Source organism: Mustela nigripes, chromosome 15 (genome assembly GCF_022355385.1).
Source record: "Mustela nigripes isolate SB6536 chromosome 15, MUSNIG.SB6536, whole genome shotgun sequence".
NCBI classification, from domain to species: Eukaryota; Metazoa; Chordata; class Mammalia; order Carnivora; family Mustelidae; genus Mustela; species Mustela nigripes.
The window spans coordinates 19,525,277-19,541,231 of NC_081571.1; the positions used below are offsets into that span (position 1 = coordinate 19,525,277).

Below are 15,955 nucleotides of genomic sequence, written 5' to 3' on the forward strand. Positions count from 1 at the left end.
GATAGCAGATATCCCAGATGATGTTAGTAGATATAAACTATAATGGGCATCTGGACAGATGATGAGAAATGGATATTCTGAAAGCTTCTATAATACATATGACCCCAAGAAGAACTGTACTGGAACCATACTGGAACTAGAAATCCTAATTTGACTAAAAAACTTTGATTTGGCAGAAAGAAATCAGGTTAACTTAGTGCCAGTAGGTAGAAATTGACTTGAAAGAGAAAAAGACATAGAAAAAGAAAAAATGAATTGTATTTTTTGTAGACCAGAGATTGGACTGTGAGAAGTTAGTGTCCATTATAAATATTCTGGATTATATAAATCAGTGCTTCCTCATGCTCTTTTTTATTGGAAATATTTTAATGCTCCCTTTTTAATCCTGAATACAGTTTCCTGATAATACAAACTACCTATACACATAGTTTTTAAAAAATCTGTATCATGTCCTAACTGTAATATATAAGAAATAAAAGTAAATTATAATAATTTGACATGTGCTTTCATATAGGTTTCATATAAAATCTATCAGTGAAGTGAAATGAAGCTGTTATAGTGAAGTGGATAATACCTGTACCAATGTGTAAGGTAATCATGAGTATAATAGCCACAAATATACCTTGATACTGCTGTATTGATTGGAAATTCAAATACCATGAAAAGTGTAATAGTTGATTACATGATTTTTCAAAAAGCTTAAGAAGTCTTGAAAAGTACCAGGAAAAAATGGAAAGTAAATCTCTTCTTGATTTCCATTGTACTTGCATACCTTGAAAATACACTATTTTTACCCTTTCCCACCTCTTTGCATTTACCATTGCTCATCCTCTGACAACCTGCCCACTAAAATTCCAGTATTACCCCCAGCCTTTTTTTTGTTAACTGTTTTTTTTTTTCCTTCTTTTAGTCTTTAGAATCTTTGAAGATAAACTTTTATTGGAATAGAATACGCACAAGGAGCATAGACCTTAAGTATAACAACGTAAAGAATTTTCACAGAGTTAATACAGGAGTATAATCAACACCCGGGTCAGGAAACATGTTATCAGCACCCACGAAGCTCCTTTTATACTTCCGTCACTGTACCCCCACAAAAGAAACCTCCATTATCACTTTTAACACCATAGATTAATTATGTTGATCTTGAACCATACATATATATATATAGAGAGAGAGAGAGAGAGGGAGAAAGAGAGAGAGAGAGAGACTCATTCAGTGTGTACTCTTCTGCTTCTGGTTTCTTCTAGAAACTGCACTGTCTCTACTGAGCTCTCTGAATTCCTTTTCAACATAATATAAACCGGTTCTACAATTATATGAGAAGAATAACTATTGTTAAACTTGACACAGGATAAGAAATCTAACTGACTTCAAGACTGAAGTGGGAAAAACAGAGTATATGATCTAAGTGTAATATTTATAAATAAGTGATCATAGATTTGTGGCATATCATGTTGAAAAGCGTAGGCTCTTAATCCAACTGCCAGGGTTCCAATACCAGCTCTGGCACTTTACTAGTTTGGTGACCTGGAAAAAATTAGTTTCTCTTAATTTCCTTATCTGTGAAAGAGGGAGAACAATATTTGCTACCTCAAAGTATTGTTGCGTACTAGCTAAGGATATGGCTCAGATCCTTAAACTCTTGTGGTGAATATAACCGAGTTTTAATATCAGATATCTGAGTTTAATCTCATTTTAACCACTTACTTAAATTTCAGATAAGTCTTTTAATTAGTGTGCTACTTCCTTCTTCTACAAGTGGAATATTAATAGTACTAACCTCATAGCTATTGGAAGAATAAAAATGAGTAAATATATATATATGTAGAAGAAACCATAATCTTGTCTTTGGAGAAATCTGTCAAAGGTTATTTTAATTTTTTTTAACAAGTAATGTTCCCATTAAACAAATAATTTGCACAATATTTAGAGAGAAAATTTAATTATACAACACTGGTAAATTCCTATTTTGTTTTGTTGCTATTGTATTTTTTTTTTTTTACAATTTAAAATGTTTTCTCATATGAAAGTATTTTACAAATTCTGTAGTTAAAATATTCCAAGTCTGGTGATTAGGTCTCACATTTACAAGGCTAATAGTCAAACAATGACCATCATAGGAAAAGTCCTTTTTTCCCTTCATTTAATTTCAGGAAATATTTGGGAAGGGTATGGAATCACAAGAGGGTCCTGTGTAGCTCATCATTGAGCATCTGACTCTTGGTTTTGGCTCAGGTCATTATCTCAGGGTGGTGAGATCAGCGCCCTGTGTGGGGTCCATGCTCTGGGAGGAGTTGGCTTGAAATTCTCTCCCTCTGCCTCTGCCCCTCCCCCTATCTCTCACCCAGTCTCTCTGGCTCTTTCTCTTTCTTTCTCAATCAAAACAAATAAATAAATAAATAATCATGTGCAGCACATTTAGAGCTGTGATCTCCTCTAAGGACTTTGCTTGGCCTTACCAGGCTCTAATCTCCTATATTTCATCATTCTCTGGCTCTCAGGGATGTAAACTTATAGTCCTCATCTTATGATCAACATAGCATTTAAATATTCCCAGGTACTTTTGTCTACCAGATCAACTCTCCCATTTAAGGTTTCTTGTCACTGATTAATAACTTAAGGGCAACCGAAGTTTAATGTGATTCCCCTTATACTAAATGTTGAAGATAATATTTAGCATGAGGTTAATCTTCATAAATGTTGAGCCATTATTATTATCACTGACCCAGTGATATCACTGTCCCATAGAGGACTGTAGGAAGAGTAAAGACAATTTTTAAAAACAACCAAATTAAACTGTAAAAATATCCATTCATTATCAATTGGCCAGACTACAATTTGTTCCCTATAATAGGAAATGCTTGGAGTAAAAGATCCTCAGATTTATCCCAGTGAAAACCTTTCAGGATTACATAATTAGAATATCAGGAGATTTTATTTATAATCATAAATATAAAATAAATATAGTCAAATTAGGGCAAAAAAGTTAGGAAGACAGGTTTTTTGGGGGTTTTTTGCTTCCAAATATGATGCTTTCTATCTTATTTAAAGCTGGTTACAGATATGCTGATAAGAAGGATTTTTATGACTACATAAGCAAATCTTTTTAGTTCTTATACAAATTTAATTTCCCTCCAATTCCTTTCTAATAATGAGAAATGTATATGCTTTGTAAACAGAACATTGGTATATTTCTTTTTTTTTAAAGATTTATTTATTTATTTGACAGACAGAAATCACAAGGAGGCAGAGAGGCAGGCAGAGAGAGAGGAGGAAGCAGGCTCCCTGCTGAGCAGAGAGCCTGATGCGGGGCTCGATCCCAGCACCCTGGGATCATGACCCCAGCCGAGGGCAGAGGCTTTAACCCACTGAGCCACTCAGGCACTGCTGTTATATTTCATTTATATTTAATGGGTTCTAATATGGTCATACTGTGTACTCTATAATCATTTCTGCCTCTACATGATACTAATTGGATCCCTTCTGAAACACATTAGGCCATTTATGCTGTTCCTTGTCTTAAAATGTTGCATTTGCCAATTACCTCCTAAAACCCAGAGTTTGCTTTTGTTTATGGTCATTAAATGTACTTCAGCACTTCAGTGTTTCAGTAAATAAGGTTCTTTTTCTGATATATTTGCCAGATTTTGCTAGATGTCCTAGCAGAGTTAAAAAGAACAAAAAATATTAAGTATAAATAATTTACTTATCAATTCTTTTCTTGTATCAAGAGAATAAAACACAGAAGGCTCCAGAAATTATGCTGTGACTCTGAGGATACAAATATATGGGAAGGAGGTTTAAGCTATTGAGGTAGGTAGGAATTCTAAACATTTAAGAATAAGTACTTTTCAATATCTTTTGAACACAATGTTTTCCCTTTGTCCTTTTGATATAATATATTATATTAATATGTTTTCTAAAGAGACAATGAAATGTGAGTACTAAAGTCATACTGCCTTGAATTAAATCTTGTCTTCACTACTTTTTGTAAATACTATAAAAACTAAACAAAATATTTTTTCTCTTCAGGATTTTATAACCTGTCTTTATATATGAGCAGAAATAAAACTATAAATAACAAGATGCAAATACTGTTTAAATATATACATGTATTTTTAGAAATAAAGACTGTAAAGTATATACTTTAATCTCTTCATTGTTTGGCTATCTGACACCAGGCAGACACAATCAGTAGTTTTCTTCTTATGGCTATCCTCAAAAATCTCAGTCATACCAACTAATCCCGTAGTTTCAGCTACTAATGCTATACCTTCAATCCCCAAATCTATCCATCAACATTTGCCTCCAGCTGTCTATGGCAAGACCTGAATTTTTATAAGTGAAGAACACAGTGAGTGTCACGAGAACATCAAAGCCTTTCTTTCCTAAATCAGAGTCAGCACTCTCGCCCTGGGGAGCTGTCACCCCAGGGTGACAGATACAGATACAGAATTACAGAAATTGGGTCTTTAAGATTCCTCCTGCAGTTGCTTCCCTATTCCTCTTAGATATCTCTCCTTAAAAATCTAACACAATATTTTAAAAATTAACTAGCTCTCCTCGTTATTTTAGTACTCACCTGTTTCCTATTTTGTCATTCATTGCACTATTTCTCAGAAAGGGCATTACAGACATTGTGAGAGGGATCTTTATTTTGCAAACACAGATGCTTAGATTTGGAGGGCATTCAGTCTGTCTTCACATACAAGAATTTATGTTAGATAGTAGAGGGTTGGCACCTGCCTATCTTCCCATTTCAGCATCCCCAGTATGTAGCTTTACTGCCTGTCACATAGAAATAATTCAAAGTTTGTTACTAATTGAATAAATGTGCTGATGATCGGCACCTACTTCTGATCAGACTACATAACAAACTATTGGAATCCTGTTCATGAATTGTTCTTTCCATCTACATACAGTCCAAATTCCTCTAACACAGAGATCTTGCCTTTCTCACCAACTTGATAACTCCGGTGTCTGTTGAAATTAGTCAGACGTCGGTATTGTAAAGTTTTAAAGGGGAAAACTGGAAATACAAGATTTAAGAGTGTTGCACTGCTGGGAAGACAGAAGAATACGAACACTAAAGCGGGGTGAAGATTCCAGTTTCTTGATCTCAACAGTCCAGTTTTTTCCAAGAACAGGTTGCCTTAGCAACATCGTGGAACGCGGCTCTAGCCCCGTCTATCTCCCGCCCCTCGCCACGCCTACTCTGTGCTCTTACTTCCGCCCCAACCTGCCAGCTGGGACCTAGAGTCCTGCCGTTTCTACCCACATTTATATTGCCTGACTGAAAATACGACAGAATATAACCGCAGTTAGAAATACTTTCTTTCATCCTATCCATGCTTTAGTCTCAGGGCTTAAAATGTAAAATCAGTTGCTCTTTGTGGGTTGGAGGCGCCTATTGGCACGAACGAGAGGAACCTATTTTCAGGCACTGCCTTAGACGACAGCAACTTTGGAGGCCCCCAGATTGCTGAGGGAGACGTGGACCTGAGCGGGGCGGTACGTTCCCGGGCAGAGCAAAGGAAGTGGGAGTCCACGGGGAATTGGTTGGGGTCTCCTCCCGGAGCGGCCTCACCATGTAAGTGTTTGCTGACCCTGATCCCAAACCCTGGTCCCGCTGCACGACTTTAACTCTCTCCCGCTCTCCTCCTCAGGTCGAAGGTTTCTTTTAAGATCACGCTGACGTCGGACCCGCGGCTGCCTTACAAAGTGTGAGTAGCCTGGCGGCCGTGGGCCTTGGCGGACTGGGGGCGGGGGGTGGGGGCCAGGCTGGCCTTCAGATCCTCTTACGCCCAAGCAGGCTGTATCCCGTCCCTTTCGTCCCTCCTTCGCTCTTCCTGAAACCTCCCCCATCCCGCCCGAGCCTGAAAGGAGACATCCAGCGCCTGCCCCGCTGAGTGTCCACTTCCGTCGGTGCGAAGGAGCAGGGGCGTGTGACCGGAACGTTGCTGCTGATAGGTGACCCGTCCTCGGGACTCCATGGGTGGGTTTTGGAGCTGGAGGACGTGTAGACGGCTCTGATGAATTGCTGTGTTCCTTAAAGGAGTCCTGATTGCAAAGGCCTTTTGCCGCTTTGACCAGCTGTTACAGGAAGTAGGGAAGACAACCCAGTTGAGAGTCTAATAGTTACTTGAACGTTTATCACTGTCCGGCTTCTGATCCCTGTGTGGGGGACTCAACAGTCGGGCGTCACAAAGTAATGAGCCTCAAATCATACACTTCGTATGTTGGGATTTAATAAAGTGTGATTAGCAGATACGGGAAATGCAGACATAGGCCAGTTACTCCACGGGAGCCCCTTTTTTCTCCTTTAGCAGTTGAATGATGGTTTAGCACAGGCTTAACTACGTAGTCATCCGGAATTTTCTTAGATAAACATGATTGAGGTTATTGCATCTGGAAGTCGCATAAAATGCAGCAAAAGACAAGACGTGAGTAGGATTTTAGGCATAATTAATACAACTAATACTGGGACCTCCTTAACCATACTGTTAACAGTTTTCATCGGCCTCAGTGACTTAACTCTGTGACCCCTGCAACGCCTACCCTGAAGCTTTTTTTTTCCCCCCACATGAATATTTTTCACCTTATCTCACATATTCACAGTTACAGGCTAAAACCTTAAGGTCTTCTTCAGTAACTGCTCCAGCTAAGGTGTCATTTTTAAGTAGGCTCTTGTGAATGACTACATTGTCTTCTTGTATCTAATGTGCTCTAATATTTCTTCCGTAAAAAAATGTTTCTTTTAATTCATTGATCAGACTGCTTTTTACATCTGCCACTACCCTCTTCCCCCGCTTTACCCAATTCTTTTTCTAACTCTCACAGAGTCCATGGTCCACTCTGTCTAGTGGTCCACTGACCTCATCTCTGGTGTCCTCCTCTCCTCAGTGTGTTTTGCTTGGTGAAACACCAACTCTGAACACGCAGCTGCTGTGATCTCTGTACATAGCTGAATGTCTTTAGAGAAAATTACACAGTTAGGCTGATGGATTTTGTGTAAAATTCATAACTATGCTCAGTAGTACCTAACGCTCTGCTATAGTTCCCAAGTTTGCTTATTTTTCTTTTCATTCTCTAAGAGGATTAAAAAAAAAAAAGTCTTCATACTTCCTACTTTTCCCTTTCTCTGAAACTATGAGAGGAAAATTTGTCTTTCCATCGTCACATATGTGAAGCTACTGCTATGTCTATAAACCTATAATTTCTGTCCACCATCCCGTTAGAAAGGATAACCTGACTTTATTCCTATGAAAAGCCAGTTGTACCACTTGGGCTCTAGGTATCGTCTATTTTAGTCTTCTCAAGATTAAAGTAGATGGAGTCCAGAGATCCCTGTCTCCTCATCATCTTTGATTTCTCCCTTTATACTGGGTTATTCTCATCACCATATAAATATCTAAGAAAAAAGTAAGATGGAGGGAGAAAGGACAGAGCAGGGCAGCAGTAGTATCTGTAAGAGTGCCTGGAACCTTGTACCAGTTCAGTTAATATTGGTGACTGAATAAATATGATAGGCACCTACTGTTTGTTGTTTATGTAGTATGTGTGTATGTATAATCTGTGTATGGGTTTGTGTGTATATAAAATAGGTGTAATGTGTGCATGTATGTAAGATTAATATGCTGTGTATCCTATTCACAGTAATTGGTAACTAGTACTTGAGTACTGTTAAATGCAATTTTTTAAAAATTGTGGGAGAATACACTTTGACTTTTTAGTATCACTTTTCACTTGCCAAGCCAGTGAATGTGTGCTTTGATTTAAAAAAAAAAAAAAAAAAAAAAAAGTCCCTTGAGTTTCTAACATTACTAATAGTTGAATTCTAAAAAAGATGTTAACAGTTCCAGATTTATTCTGGGGGATGTCAGAGTTTTTATTGTTTGTTTTGTCTTTTGTTTTTTGATAAATTCACTCTTGGTAGTACCATTAGGTTATAGAAATGTTAAATCAAATGAATATATGGGATGAATTAAATATACCTTTGACTCACGCTTCTTCTACTGGAAGTCATTATAATGTGTTGTGGTAGCTAGTGATTTTTATATTCAGTAATCTATAACTAATGGAAGAAATGGGACACATCCCTAAGGTATTACAGGATAATTTATTAAAATGTTAAAGCACAATACGGTGGTGACAAGCATTCAAAGAGAAATGTTAGATTACCAGCCATTTCTCTGCTTTAAAGATAATCTGTTTTACAGTCTTGAATCATTTTTATTTATTTCACATTAGGAATTTTTTTTTATATTTTTTTAACCTCTTTATGTGTTTTTAAGTGTTATCTTGGGGTATAATGTCAATTCTGTTTTCAGTTTTTAAATTGGAAAATTCATACAGATTGACCTTTTATCAGTAATCTTTCGTATACTTGACACTGTACAAGTTAATAACAAAATCACACATTACATCTCCAAAATGTTATTTCAGATTGTTTTAAGCCCTTTTTTCTAATGATGATATAAAGGTAGAAAGTCACTTCACATTTTATCATAGTAAACATACTCATTTTCATAATTTAATCTACTATTTCAGACTTGATTATTAAAATCTAGAAACACTAGAAGGTTCCTGAAGAGGTTAAGCTAGACTCTACAATGAAAATGGTGACTTTGATGCATCAGGTGAAGAGGTATTTGGACTGGAGATGGTAAAGTGGACTGACAGCTAAGGAGAGATTTGACTTTTTGAAATCCATTTCTGGAAACAAGCAGCAGCCTATATACTAGACCTCTCTGTATCAAAATATATTAAGTCTCACCTATATAGTTTAATTTTTAGGTGGAACTGTAGACATCATCTCAATTATGAAATTAATTGCTCTTTTTTTTTTTTTTTGTCATTTTAAAGTTAATGAACAGAGTGTGCAGTCAAAGTAGACAATCTTCAGCCTCAAATAGCCAGCTCTACTACATTAGCCAAAATAAGGAACGAGGGGCTTTAAGAATAATCAGTTTTTTAAAAAATTCTTTTTCATTCTTCTTGCAGACTTAGTGTTCCTGAAAGTACACCTTTCACAGCAGTCTTAAAGTTTGCAGCAGAAGAAGTAAGTATAGAAATTAGAACAACCTGTGTGGAATATAGTTTAGCAGTATCTTATTCAAAAGTCTGGGGGCACCTGGATGGCATAGTCGGTTAAGTGTCTGACTCAGTTTCAGCTCAGTTTGGTCTTAGGGTCTTGTGATTGTGCCCCCGGTATGCTTGAGTTTCTCTTTTCTTCTCCCACCTGCTCTTTCTCAAATACATCTTTAAAAAAAAAAAAAAGGTCTAAATTTTGCATGTACTTTGACCCACCACATCCATGTGAATTCATTACTAGGTTCATGCTATCAAAGAGTTAAGCCCTACTTACCAACGTAAGTAAAAGTTAAGATTTATAGAAGTAGGATGAATGAGTTAAACAAATCTCTATTTAATGCAACAATTAAAAATTATAAGGAAAAGTTACATGGGAAGGTTTGAGGATATGGGATATGAGGATATGGGAATTTTTTTAACCAGCAACATCATTTTACAGTGTAATCTAAACCTGTTTTTACTCATTTTGATTAAAGAATTAAAAATTTTTTAATGTCTTTATCATATTTTTCAAGTTTTCTGTTTGAGCCTGTCAACTGCATAGTCTTTTAAAACATTCTTAGGTTTTTGGTTCTAAAAAAAAGATTTTTTTTTTTTTTTTCATCCAGAGTTACCAGATGCATCCATAAAACAACTCTTTGGGCATAACACTACAAGAGTAGCTTGGTCTGGTGGAAATAGCACGATTTGAGAGACTTAACTGCGTCATTAATTATCTGTATGACATGGACAAGCCTCTTAATTTCTCTTTTCTTCAAATTTCATATCCTGTAAAATTGGAGTAATTAATATCCATCTTTCCTGTCTGATTAAATGATTTTGAGGAAAAATATAATTGCCTTTATGGTATTTTGTGAAGTTGAAAGTGCTGTACAAATCTAGAGTAACTCAAATCCAAATGCCAAATGTTTTGATTCAGAATCTTCAAAAAAGTTTATAGTCACAGAATAATAATTTTAGTACCTAAATAAACTAGCTTAATCCATAATCCTATCCTGAATTTAAGCTATTAATGGAAAATCAGTCAACCCATCAGTATTTACAGAGAGATATTGTCCAGGACCACTAACATCATTTATCATTCCTTCAGAATTAAACTGAAAAGTGGTAGTACTTGTTTTATAGTCAGTGTTTATCTTTTTCACCCATGTAGAATAACTAAAAAGAAAAAAAAAGAATAACTAAAAAGAGCTAGGAAACAGCATTAGCATTACTTTCTGCTGCACAGATCACCTGTAGGAAACTTTCCTGGCCCTGGGGAATAGGAGAGATCCCATAAATTACAATTTAAAAAGTAGGTCAATTTGAGTTATCATTAATTTTTTATTATTATATTTTGTAGTTATATATGTTTTTTGTAAGGCAAAGGCATTGTGATCTTGGTCTTCTAGTAAAAGTATAAAAAATAACAGACCTGCAATAGAAAATAAATTTACAAATTTCACATTACTGTGTATATTTATTGAGGTTTTAGTATAGCTTATAACTTACAATTTGTGGGTACTATACATTTAGAAAGGTTATGACTTTGAGGCAGCAATGAGAGGGCCTTTCATAAGATGAGACATAGGCTCTTACAGTGAAGACAAGTGTTGACAAACTGAACCTGTGGATTTAAATTCCTAATAAAATATTTTTTAAAAAGTAAGAAAATTCCCCAATAGGACTAAGAATTAGTTTAAGTAAGTGTAAGTAGTGAGTTGTCAAAAACCCGAGAATAGCCTTTTAACATTCTAAATTAAAAGATTAGGGGGGTCTGAGAAAGGAAAGAAATGAACATTTAGGAGCATGAAATACTTTGCATCCAGAAGAAAACTTGTCGGTAGTGTAGCATGAACATAATAGTTGCTGAATTTTACATCACTAGTGATGCTTCCCCAGATGTCTCCTTAACTGTTGCTTCTACATTCTGGAAAAGGGAAAAATTATGTCAGCAGTTGCTTATTTTTAATGTTTATACATACGCTGCCACTATATATGGCTGTGACTACAAATGCATAGCTTATCCTAAAATAGACATAATCAAAAAATAAGATACCCAGTAGGGTACCTAGAAACTTTGTAATGCTCAAGTTTTAGAAATCTGAGGTGTCCTATAATTAATTTGGGTATTTGTTCGAAGTTTTATTAAGTATTACAATCTCTATAAATAATTCTTGAAGTATTTTAATGTTCAAGCATATTTTGAAGTTACTTTAGGTTAGGTTTATTTACGTTTTTTTAATTCCTTAAAAGGAATTAAAAATGTACCATCTGGACAGTAAAATTATGTGTTTATTAGGTACATAATCCAGTAACATGTTATGTTCTTGTGCATAAATTTTTATTTTAAAACCTAATTTTTTAATTTATAAATTAAAATAAACTTTTTAAAAAAGTTTAAAGTTTATTAAAATAAACTTCAGTTGTTTTTCCTAACTATGTATATGTGACCATTATAAATACCTGGAGCAGCATTTCCCTGAGTACTTTTCCAAGACCACTGGAACCACTGAAACAACAAAAACCATGAAAAACTAGAATTTGTGGCCGAAAGAGTATGGGAAATACTTCATTCACCAAATCCTTCTTGACATTAAATAAACTGTATTAGCTGCAACAAATTTATTTGATCATAAAACTCAACTGTAGTATCTATAAAACTAGTCTCTAGCGTAGAAGTACTTAATAAAGATTTGTTAGGTAAATGAATGAACTTATGAGTTAGAAGAATGAATGAACTTATGAGTACATGAACACATTTTGACAACTGCTGGTCTCTAAGGAATTAAGAGACTTCTCCCTTTAGCTACCAATAAGTTCTGTACCACATTTTATTGATTCAGAAAACGCATCTTTTTTCACCTCTGGAAGTAGATTAATGAAGTCTTACTCTCACTATTAGCCATTTAGCAGTCACATAATTGTCTAGTGGACATCATCTGCACCTACTTGACCTTAGTCGTTATTTCCTGGTGGCACAATTAGACTATTGCAATCCTGTGAAATCTAAGTCAGCAATACATTCATAGGAGAATTTGAGGAAGGAATGTGAGCTTTGGTTCATCTTCCATTAAACACAAGAGAGCATTTGTTTGACCTTAGTGTTTCTATAGAGAAATTTTAGGAATGTTCTAAGCCATTGTTTTATTTTCAGTTACATAAGAGAGTTATATATGATAAAACTAACATGCCCAAGTCTGAAAGAATATATTTATTGATAGTGTTTTAACTTTTTTGTAATGTTTTATGTCCTAGATGCAGGGAAATGCAGTATTTAGAAAAAGATACTGTTCGTTAAGTATAAGCCAGTTGTGGTATTTTCTTTGTTGACATTGTCCTAAAAGATAAATCACATTTAGGATTATAGAGTTGATTTTATGTATCCCATCCTTGCTAACCATCTTTTATAGTTTATGTATATAAATATATATTTTTACATAAATGTTTATAAAGATAAAAAATAATTTTTTTCCTTTTTCTTCTTTTTAGTTTAAAGTTCCTGCAGCAACAAGTGCAATTATTACCAATGGTAAGAATTCATTTTAAAACTATTACTTCAGAGCTAGAGAAATTATTTAAAAAGCAATTGACTTAAATACAAAAACGCCAAAATTTATATCAACACTTTGGCCTTTTTGTAAACACTAAGTCAAGGTTATTGTCCATAATGAGCTCTCTTCAATTCTTTATGCTTCTGGTATAGTATAGCACTTCACAGTATCTGTGTCCTTACCAATTCATGCCAAATTATTAGTAAAAATTACCTTTCCCTTTATTTAACAAGGTGCATTGTTTTTTAATAAGTTGTAGGTACTTTTTGAATATAGGAAGTTAAATGGCAGAGTACCTTTGCTATAGCATTTTATTGCTTTTCTGCAGTAAACTATTTCTTATAAGCTTGAAATAATAAGGATTTTATTCAATTAGATCTACAGTTTAAATTCTGAATATCTTAGAATACAAGTAATAATTGTGATGGTTTATATATGACAGAATTTCTCATTCTGAAACATTCCGTATGCTGTCAAATTGAGGTGTTTCTATACCTGAAAAGAAAGCCAGTCTACTTTCTGGAAAGTTTTAGGTTTACAAATGAGCTGTTAAGAAAATGCTTTGTAAACTTTCATCAGATGTCACTGCAACTTGAATTAAATGACTTTGTGGGCTCTCCTGGCCTTAAGATTTTATGCCTCGGGAGCAATATGTAAATGATTAAGGACATACCTGAGGTACTTTTGACTGTATTTTTCACTGGATGTTGTGTGATAGAATATACTGTCTTCTGTGGAATTTATCAGGATCATGGCATCGACAGCTGTTCTTGTCCAATCTAGCAGTGTGTGTAAGTGGGTAATAGTAATGGATTTCAATAGGTAACTTAGCTGAAAGATTTGTCATTCCTGTTTTTAGATTTAAATTGTTTGGCTTGTACCTATATATCCCCTAGCAGCAAATCTCTTATTACTGTTAAACCATTTTAGCTTTAGAAATAAACAACTTAGATAATTTTATGACTTAATTTCTAGATGGAATAGGAATAAATCCTGCCCAGACTGCTGGTGAGTATTTGTCTGAAACTCAGAAGGTGTGGGTGGGGCTGTGCATGTCATTTGATACTGAACATGTGGATCATTCTGATTCAACTAGATGGGATTTTTACATGAGAAGTGCTTAAAAGTTTGCATTATTGTCCATAGTATGCATTCAGTATGTGCTAGCTGTTAACCGTTCTTTTTAAAAAGTACAAGTCAGTTAATATTTCAGGAGGCTTAGCCCTGAGAGCTTTCAGAGCTTCAAACTTAGTATTACACAGTGCTTGCTGTATGTTGATGTTCTGATAAGCAGGCAAAATAAAAGTAATCTTAAACTTCTTGATAGGTAATTTTGTATTTTTTAGATGCACCTTTTTTTGGCTTATAATCTAATTACAGTGTTTTTATAATTAAGCATACTTTAATGTGATCTCAATTTGAGCAGTAGTTACGTTTAAATCATTCTAAAGTACTTCCATATTATAACAAAATTATATTGTCCTCATAAGGCCTTGGAATTGAAATTTAGCCATCTAGAAAATAAAGAGTGATTTAAAATTGTAGTTTGTTTTTTTTTACTTAAATCAGTAGTTTTAAGTATATAATCCTTTTTATTAAAAAGATTATTGAAAATCATGAAGCATTTTATTGTAGAGATATCTTTAAAATTGGGTTTAAAGGTTTTATTTCTTCTTACTGTAGAAATGTTCAGTAGTTTATATTAATTTGAGTTACTGCTTATTGTAACATGCTGCCTGTTGTATTACCCTTAAAAGTTGAATTGTGCATATCATGGGCCATGAAGAAAATCTCAGCAAGCAATTGAGCAAAGAGAGGTCAGATCAGGTTGCTAAACTTTGTCATTTGTGGTAATTTAGATTTACTGTTCTTTCTGTCCTTAGATATTTTATTGTATATTGAATTAGCAAGTATTGATGATTAAATTACATTGCTGTTTGCTGAGTGTATGTGTTAGCATTTTTGTGGCTAGTGATATTTAACATTTTCAGAAATTTGGTTGGGTTATGAAGATGTGAGAGGAATGGGAACAAGCCTTAAAGCATGGAGTTAGTCTGAAGCTATTTGAGCTTCTGTACCTATTTAGTTTATACTTTTTTGTATATATTATGATTATTGTTGGAATGTTAATATAACTTGTCATTTTTAAAATATATAACTTTGTATTTTGTTTGTTTGTGTAGGAAATGTTTTCCTAAAGCATGGTTCAGAACTGCGGATTATTCCTAGAGATCGTGTTGGAAGTTGTTAATATCTGCTACTTGGAACATAGGATGACCTTTCCAAATAAATATTGGTATTGTTGTAAAACTGAAGTCAGGCATTTAAAACATGATGAAAACACCAGTAGCTGATGAAATAATGAAGGGTGACTCTGTCCCTTCTTGTTATTCACACGCGTCCTGTGAAGAGGGACTGCTATGTGTAGAGGGTACCATCTCCACAGAAGACCATAGTCTGTCATCGCTACCTCACAACACATACAGATAGTTAATTCGGGCTAAGTGGATTATCCAGCTGTGTTTTGTAAGTGGTGGATACTTCTGATAACTCTTTCTGAGAACATTTGGAAAATTAAAGTTTACTGAATCTTCCTATTTGCGTTAAAAATTTAAATGGACTGCAGGTCATACATGGCAGTTTGCTTGATGGCGTCTGACTTGTGCACTTAAAAATAGTTGATTCTTAATTGTATGTTCATGATAAAGGATATAGACATAACAATACGTAACTATCTTTTTGTCATTTAGGTTTTTTTAAGTTTCAAACTATATCAGAGACCCCAAAATTGAATTTTTTGATCTAGCCCTTATGTGTAAAATTGATGTCCCACACCAAAGAGTTTTAACTATGATCTTGCAGAATCCAGTACTTGGTAAGAATTCAGAATAAAGTAGAACCGTTCTTTGCTGAGTTGTGTATTCTTTATCAGTCTCTGAATACAACCTTTAAAACAACCTCAAGAAACCCTTGTGTTATTGAGGCTAGTATTTCTAAATAACATTCAGGAAAAGGGTATTGGAAAGATCTGGAATTCATAACAGAGCTCTAGGAAATGCTGATTGAAAGTGCTGATTATTATACTGATTAAAGACCCAGCATTTAAGGAGGTGTTAAGTTTAGCCACTGAAGTGATTAAGAAGTGAGGAAGTAGGGAAACCCAATGACCAGTTTTCTGGTAAGGAGGAAAGAAACAGAAGACACAATGAAGGGGAACAGAAAGCTGTAGGAGAGCATCACAGAACAAGCCAACTGGATCGGCAGAAGTGCAGTGTGTGTTGTGGAGAACTGAAGGGGAAAAGAAAATATATGACATTTCAGAAGGA

At 34.8% G+C, this 15,955-nt stretch overlaps 1 protein-coding gene across 1 annotated transcript; it reads left to right on the forward strand.

Annotated features, from left to right (window-relative positions):
* Window positions 1–5,484: 5,484 nt before the first annotated feature.
* UFM1 (ubiquitin fold modifier 1) lies at window positions 5,485–15,542 on the forward strand. The gene is made up of 6 exons (XM_059377627.1): window positions 5,485–5,593; window positions 5,670–5,726; window positions 9,007–9,064; window positions 12,568–12,607; window positions 13,605–13,637; window positions 14,813–15,542. Coding segments are annotated over exons 1-6 (258 nt in total). The 5' UTR covers window positions 5,485–5,591; the 3' UTR covers window positions 14,881–15,542.
* The last annotated feature ends 413 nt before the right edge of the window (window positions 15,543–15,955 follow it).